At 44.4% G+C, this 8,366-nt stretch overlaps 1 protein-coding gene across 2 annotated transcripts in view; it reads right to left on the reverse strand.

Moving 5' to 3' along the window:
• The window catches only part of LOC123184791 (uncharacterized), a 25,209-nt gene extending 22,037 nt beyond the window's left edge, over positions 1-3,172 (reverse strand). Inside the window, exons 1-2 of one of the 2 annotated variants that reach the window (XM_044596851.1) lie at positions 2,752-3,172; positions 2,197-2,488 (exon numbers count right to left, since the gene is read on the reverse strand). In XM_044596851.1, the coding sequence (XP_044452786.1) occupies positions 2,225-2,488; positions 2,752-3,039 (552 nt within the window). In that variant the 5' untranslated portion in view covers positions 3,040-3,172 and the 3' untranslated portion in view covers positions 2,197-2,224. Of the gene's footprint in view, positions 1-2,043; positions 2,489-2,751 lie in introns of those variants that run through there. The other variant, XM_044596850.1, reaches the window with a different exon arrangement.
• Between the last annotated feature and the right edge of the window lie 5,194 nt (positions 3,173-8,366).

Consider the following 8,366-nt stretch of genomic DNA (forward strand, 5'->3'; position numbering starts at 1 on the left):
GGGGGTGGAGAGGATCTTCTGCCCCTTACCGGTCAATGAGGGGCGGTCTCGGATGCTGGAGCAGCGACCCCTGTGGTGGGAGTCGAGGTGCTCGTGGCTCAGGTGTTGTCTGGTGGCCATGGTCGTGTGGGCAGCGTGGTTACCGGGGTGCGATGTTCGGTGGTGGTTGTGTGCCAGGTTGTACCTCATTTCAGTGGCGGTGAGTGCTGGCTGGGGTGAAAACCCATTCTGACTTCGGTCAGGACGGCGATGGCGGCGTTTCAGCATCATACTCTTCTTGAAGGTGTTGTTGCGGTCACTTGTTATCTGGATCCGAGGGATACCTTGATCATTGGATCGGGCGGTGGCGGCGCTCCGGTGTCATGACCTTCCTCAAGGCGCTGCCTTGGAGTTCACGGTTCGTCATGTGCGGCTTCATCTCATTTTCGTTCAGGGTTGAGGGCCCCAACGGCAGCGCCAGGAAAAATACTCTGTGGGGTCAAAGCTTTACACTAACTTGTGAAGGTCTCCTTTCCCCTCCTCTTGCTACAATGTTTGCTACAGTGGACACATAGGCCAGCTGCTTTGGCGGCGGCGGGAGGGGCGCTGGGCCAGCGAGGCGACCTGACTTGGTGGGAAGCGGTTAGCGAGCTCTGGCTCCTCTCCTCCAAGCTCGTTGTAGCCTCCATGTCCACGGCTCTGGCAACGCAATCAGCAGCCGCCTACTCGGCTCCTGGAAGTAGCATCCCCTTCTCTTCTTAGCTTGACAGAGATTAAATATTTGGGGAATAAAAAAGGGGGATTGAGCCTTGCACTGGAAGAGGGATTAGAGATTCGATGGTTTGGACAGATAGAGCACGTGAGATGGGATGGCTTTCTTGATAGATGGCCAACCGTATGAGTGAATGACAGTGGGGTCAGCTGCTTTGACCTGTGGGTTCAGAGGAGCTACTCATAGCTGGGGTTCAATCGACAGCCAAGAACCTGTGGGGCTAGAGCTGTGGGGTCAGCTGACCCCGCAGCTATAATGTGGCTTCACCGTTGGTGGGCCCTAGTAACTCCATAGTAATGCTTATTGTCCACCTGATGTTTGCTTGGAGTTGTATGGGGTGGTGTTGCTGATTTCAGTGCCTGTGTATCCGGCCTTGGGTGGGTGTGTGTGTTATGGTGCCGTGTGTTTGAATCAGGTTGCATGATGGTTGATACGGCCAAAGCCTTTTTCTGTATATGGAAACCATCTTGAGATCATGAACCCTATATATTCACATGCATTACACTGTGAAGACTGGTGGACAGAACAGCAATCCACGCTCCACAGGGCACAAAAGAATGGTATAAACAAAGGAATAGGGTTTTTTCGATGAAGTGGCATTTCAGCGTTAGTCTTTATTGAATTGACTCCCCAACAGTGGTATTTTTCAGTTTTATTGCACAAGAAGCACCACTATAATTAACAAATAATCATATAAACTATCAAAAATATTTGTTGCAAATTGCTCTTGCGATACAAGTTGCTTTTGGGGAAACAAAGGGGCTCAAGTTACTTTGGGGAAATAAAGAGGCACTGATAACCCATGAAAGAGAAGAAAATCTTACTACAACATTGACATGTGTTTTCGAATGCACTTCGACAAAAATGTCATGGAACAACACGACATGCAAGTATATATTAGCTGTGGATTAAATGAAGGGTGTGTTCTGTAATATTAACATCATGGATTACTTGAGTAGTCCAATTGAATTTCTATTTGTATCTTCACTAAAGCAATGCAATAAGTTTATATGTAACAGAAAATAAAGGCAGATAAATAACAATTCAAAGCTGCCCGATCGTAATAAGCATGGGAATGACTGAACATGGAGAATGCATACTAGGTTTCCACTAATGATCTCTCCATATGGATTTGATTGGTCAAACAGCGACGTGTACCAAACAAGATCAGTGTTAACTGCAAATACTTTTAAGAAAGCTAACATCTATCAACAAGCCAAGAAACCAAACTTTCTTGTATGTCTAACTGGGATGTACCACAAAATGTTTTGGTATAAAGTTATCAACACCAATAAGAGTTAATCATTTACATTTATAAATGATAGGAGCACAAATGAAAAACTCACAAGTTATCAGGATTATTCACCAAACTAGAAACAGTAGGCTTATCAAAAAACATATAATGTGACGCCAATAGGAGAACAGAGAAGAGGGCAGGTATATACCTCAACAGCACATCAACATAACCCTCTATTACTTCATCCTCCACTGCCTCAGCACCGTAGTGGGCAACATGATGAAACAAAATACTGCGCTGACACCCAATGACCCTACATCCCTCAATACTGAACGAACATGTTCCCTCTGAGATTCTTTCACAGGCAACAGACCGACCACCAAATCTTCATGACTTATGAGCGGGAGGAAGACCAGCAAAACAAGCGCTCCAACAATGACAGGATCCTTGAGCATCATCTGCGCAACCTGGTGAAGAGTTTTCGGGGGCTCTTTGATATCCTTGATAAGAATTGACATAAAAAAGGTCAGAACGAGGTCCTATTATATGCACTTAAGCTAGACGGATGCAGAGACATTTAAATAAAGTAAATGCCAGTTTTGAATTCATGAAAATGATGGATCTTAATTTCCAACTGGGAATTGGCAACTTATTTAAACCGCATACATTGCAAAATCCTATTTCAACTGCTGTAAAATCTGTCCGGTTTGAAGCAAATCGGATCTATTGAAAAAGGCAACAGAGGAACATTTTCCGCGATTACCTTCCTGGTGTTGTACGCGGAGCGCACTCCGGTGGCGCCGACGAGAATCAAGGCAACGGGGGTGAACACGGCAGCGAAGATAAGGGAGTGGTGGGAGAGCCAGGACGCCGCCGCGAGCACGGCGGAACCCTCGACCTCGCCCAGAGCGCCGCGCGCGATGACCTTGGCGTTGGACGCCGCGGTGCCGACCCACACGATCCCGTAGTACAGGAAGATGAGCGCGTCCCACCTGGCGAGGGCCACGAGCCTGCGCTCCGACGCCGGCATCTCCGGCTCGGCGACGGTCATGGGGGCGGAACCCTAGGCGCAGGTGGCAGAGTTTCTTTTCTTAGATGCGGGAGCCTGGGTAGTGTAAAGTTGGGTTTAGCGGGAGCGAGAGGAGGGGGACGGCGGAAAACCTATTCGCCGCTCGCTGCGGCGAATTGTGGGACGGGGGATTCTCACAGGGCCGGCCCACTTCTACCTTTATTTCCAATAATATTTTTGCAGCCGCGAATTGTGGGACGGCGAATTACGGAAAACCTATTCGCCACGGTTTTGGGTACCTTCCAGAACATTCCCTGAACCGGGTTTTCGTGTGTTGTTTCTTTTCTGGTTTTCATTTGGTTTTTGTTTCTCTTATTTTTTGGTTTTTTTTCTGCTCCTTTTTCTGTTTCTCCTTTTCTTTTCTTTTCAATTTTTAATGTTTTTCTTTTAACTTTTTCACTTTTTTCTCTTCCCAAAAATGTTCAGAAATTCAAAAATGCATTTTCCAACACTTTTTCCAAATATAAAGAAATGTACTTTTTTCAAAAAAAATCGTAAAAATAAAAAATGTTCAAAATAAAAAAAATAGAACTTCAAAAATCGTTTGCTTATTTCAAAAATGTGTTCGTAAGTTTCAGAAAAGTTTAAAATTTTGAAAATTGTTTAACATATGAGAAAATGTGCACAATTTTAAAATTTTGCTCACAAATTCAAAAAATGTTCAGGAATTTCCAAAAAATGTTCTAGTTTGAAAATAAAATCACAAATTCAAAAACTATTCGGTAATTTCAGAAATTCTTCTTGTTTTCTAAGTTTGTTCATGTTTTAAAATTTTGTTAACAAATTCAAAATGTGTACCGGGAATTTTAAAAGAATGTTCGCATTTTACAAAAAAATGCTCGTATTTCAGAAAATTTCCGTCCTTTAAAACTTAGCTCTTTTTCGGAAAATGTTCGGGATTTCCAAAGTCTTTGGGGTTTTATGAAAGATGTATTAGAATTTTGAAATTTTGTTCCCATTTCCTTTCTTCATAAAACTGTATGTGTTTCCATAATATTTTTAAATAATTTAGAAATCTATCCGGTACAACAAACAAGGTGCTACTATGAATCTGGCGGTCACGAGTTATACTCACTTCTTAAATTTTTTGAGATGCAAAAAGAAGTCAGTAGTAGCTGATGGTTGTAGTGGCTAGTAGCATTCATGGACAATCTGGCGGTCACGAGTTCAATTCCTTCCTCCATCTCATTTCCTTTTTTCGCACTAGCTAGCTTCGGTGCCCTGGAGTGGGCCGGCTCAGTCACGGCGCCCCCTGTACATCGGCGTGTCATTGGACGCAACGAACGTCCAATAGGAGCTCCCGCAGACGGGGTCGGTTCGAGGGTTTGGGAGGGGAAAGAGAAGTGGTCGACTGGGTTCCAACCAGAGCTGGCCATCTGGCCGTGCTAGTTGGGCCGACCCGTTAGCATGCCAGCACAACACGGGTTAAATAGGCGTGCCCGGCATGTGGCATGCCAGGGGGCTATGTCTGGGCTGCTAGTCTGGGAACACGGGTTGGCATGGCACGACCGGTTTGTCTTTTTGATCATCACATGGCGGGCCCTCCCGATTCCACAGCTATGGGGGTGGCGCTCGCCATGGGAACCTCTCCTCTAGCCGAGGATGACGAGCGAGATGAAAGGGGGCGTGTGGAGGAGAGAGCTTCGTAAGAGATAAGGTTGGGGGAACATCGGCTCGACACAGGATTTCAATAGAACGAAAATCATCGTAAGTAGTAGAGGGATAAGTACTTATTCCTGGCTGGTTGTATGACGGGACCTTCGGTCTAGCCTTTGTTTGGGTATGGGATCGACCTGGGATTCTTCCATCCGAGTGAGTACCACCCTTCTGATTTGATTTGAGTACGAGACCGACCTTCTCTTTTGTTTGTAAATGGGCTTGCCTGAAACAAAGGAACCTTGGTGTGAGAACCCACCCAAGAGTTGGTAACCCAATGTTTTCACCTACGGTTTCTCCATTGTCTTCTTTGCCTAGCCTTAGCATCTTTCTTGTCTGATCTTAGATTTCACTGTTAGAAAATAAGGCATTACCTGTCACTTTGCCTTTCTAAGAAGGCCTTTTCGCTTAGTTGTCCTTTCTACTAGAACTTTCCTTTAGCAGTTCTGGAACATCTATAGTATGCTTGAATGTCGTCATTTTTTATATATTCTCTTCCTCCTCGTTCATTAGTTTAGTTCCTTGCCTTAGAATCACAAGGTTCGAATCAAGTGAAAACGGCTGAGGTGCAAGCCCTTTTCTCGCCACTACTCTATGTACCCAAAGTCAACAACCTTTTTGGCATGGTGGGCTAGCAAGTTCATTGCTTCAATGACATGAATTTCATTAAGTGGACAAATCCTATCCCGAAAAATATGAGCAATCAGCTGGAGTACTGCCTTTACTTCATCTGCCATGAACAGAGCCAAGAAGCTTGCGTTCATTTCTTCAGTTACTCGCCTATTTACTTTTCCCATTAGCATAGGATGAGGAGCTAGGACTTCTGAGGTGAACAGTGGTTGGCGGGCCCCAAAGAAGGCGGTTGACGGGGAGTAAAAATCGGTCGGGTGTTTCAAAGAGTTTTCCAAAATCTCCACGGGGTGCATCTAGCAAATTGAGCTGATTTGGGTCCGCAGTCACTTCCCGAAGCCCCCCAAAGCGACCCCCGTCTTCCTCCTCTCTCCCGCTAAACCCAACTCCGCCCACCGCCACCTGCGCCTAGGGTTCCGCCCCCCATGACCGTCGCCGAGCCGGAGATGCCGGCGTCGGAGCGCAGGCCCGCGCCCCTCGCCGGGTGGGACGGGCTCATCTTCCTGCATTGCGGGGTTTACGGGGTCCTCTGCGCGGTGTGCCTCGCGTCGGCCATCGCGCGCCTTGCCCTGGGTCAGGCCGAGATTCCCCCGTGGTCCTGGCGGCGTCCTGGATGTCCGTTATCTTCATTCTGACCTTCACCCCCTTTCCCGCGTTCGTCGCCGGCGTGCGCCCCGACGCCAAGGTACGCGGAAAAGCTCCCCTTGCGCCTTCGAATATGTCTGATCCGATTTGCTTCAAAAATAAATAAATAAATAACCGACCGATTTTATAGCAGCTGAAATGGGGTTTTACATGTGCGCGGTTTAAATTAAGTTGCCAATTCCAAATTAGAAATTGAGATCCGTTGTTTTCCTGAATTCAGAAGCGGCTTCCCTGTATGTAAATGCCTCTGCGCCGGGCTGTCTAGCTTCAGAGCATATAATATGATCTCGTACTGAATTTTCTTTTTTGTCGATGCTCAAGGACCCTGTCAGGATTGGATGCCTCGTTTCGATGGCCTTCATGGTGCTCGGAACTAAATACGATTTGGTGTTGGATCTGTTGCGTGTGGAAGGATGTCAGAGGGAACGGATTGGTTCAATGGCGAGGGGTGTTGGGATAATGGGTGCTGGTGCAACATGCTGCTTCGTCATCATACCCACTATGCTACTGAGGCAATGGAGGATCAAGATGAAGTAGAGGGCTATGTGGTTGTGTTGCTCAGGTATATACCCGCCTTCTTCTCTGTCCACCTATTGGTGCCACGTTATATGTTTTTATGAGCATGCTGTTTCTAGTTTCATGAATCCTGATAACTCGTGAGTTTTTATTCGCGTCGTGACCATTTGTACATGTAACCGAGTGATACTTTTGATGTTGATAACTTTATTCCAAACAATTTTGTCGTACATCCCAGTTAGACCCACAAGAAACTTTGGTTACTCGGCTTGTTGATAGATGTTAGCTTTCCTAAAAGTATTTGCATTTAACAATGAGATTCTTTGGTAAAAGAAGTTGCCATTTGACCAATCAGATCCATACGGAGAGATCATCAGTGGAAACCTAGCATGCATTGTCCATGTTCAGTCATTGCCATGATTATTATGACCGGGAAGCTTGAATTTATCATTCAAAACCCACCACAACACACCGTAAGTGGTAGTCCTCAAATTTCAAAGGGCAGGGCTGTGGGGTATCTCTTATTTAATTGCATTATCTTGTTATTTATCATTTTATCTGTTACATATAAATTTATTGTCTTGTTTTATCTCCATGTTTATCTGTTTCATTTTAACTTATTGTCTTATTTTAGTCAAGATAGCAAATAGAAATTTAATTGGCTTGTTCCAGTAAACTATGATGGTATTATTAATTTATTATAGAACATACCTTCATTTAATTCACAGCTAATATATACTTGCATGTGGTGTTGTGCCATGGCATTTTTATTGAAGTGCATTCACACATGTTGATGTTGTAGTAAGATTTTTGTCCCTTCCTTTGTACTCAAAGTAACTTGTTTCGCAAGTGCAATCTGTAGCAATTTTTTTGATAGTTTATAAATGATTATTTGTGAATTATATTGGTGCTTCTTGTGCAATAAAACTGAAGAATACCACTCTCAGGGAGTCGATTCCATCATGACAAATGCCATTAGTTCCACTGTTCATACAATTCTTTTGTGCCCTGTGGAGTGTGGATTGTCATGCTTTGTTCTTTCCACCGGTATTCATAGTCTAATGCATGCGAATGGATGGGTTAGTGATCTGAAGATGGTCTCCATATATGGGATAATTACTGATTAGGTCATCTTTTACCATCGATTGTCCTGAAATTCAGAGTCCATTTGGGCAGTCATTTATAAATGTAACTGCGTAACACTTAAGATAGCTCCAAATGTTGAGTTTCAAGTTAGGCTGTTAGACGGGGCAAGAAGAATTACGCTTTATTTGTTGAGTTTCAATTGTTCTATTCTCCATCAGGTCTGAGGTTCCACACAGCCCTTCCCACTCTTCATCTTCAAAATCCCTCTCGCTGGTCTAGTTGCAGTGGCATGGCAGTGACCCATAACATATTGGCATAATACTACTCTACATATATCAATACATGCATGTTCATAATATTGGTTGCTTAATATTGAGAAATGTCTCCATATCCTCATTCAAATGCTTGTATATTCTACTAATCTATATTTTTTATTGTTAACAGACATAACCCTGAATGGATGGTGTTAAGATTGGCAAGACAAATACAAGAGTCGACTTTTTGCTGAAGTTTGTGGTCGCGTATAAGTACTGGATTATAGTTAGTTAGTTACATGTATTCACGACTGTAGATTGATCCACTGCTGGTATCGAATACTCCATGTGCCAGGAGCTCTCGTAATTTGACATTGTGGCGTTGAAATGTTTACTTGCTGCTGGGAAACCTGGAAATCATGACCAGACAGTGAGGGGTAGCACCCTCTCCGAGGACAATGCTTTTCTAGGCATATAGAATTTACCATGTTGGTAGTGTTATGTTCGATGACTACCATTTCT

Source organism: Triticum aestivum, chromosome 2A, assembly GCF_018294505.1.
Source record: "Triticum aestivum cultivar Chinese Spring chromosome 2A, IWGSC CS RefSeq v2.1, whole genome shotgun sequence".
In the NCBI taxonomy this organism is placed as follows: Eukaryota; Viridiplantae; Streptophyta; class Magnoliopsida; order Poales; family Poaceae; genus Triticum; species Triticum aestivum.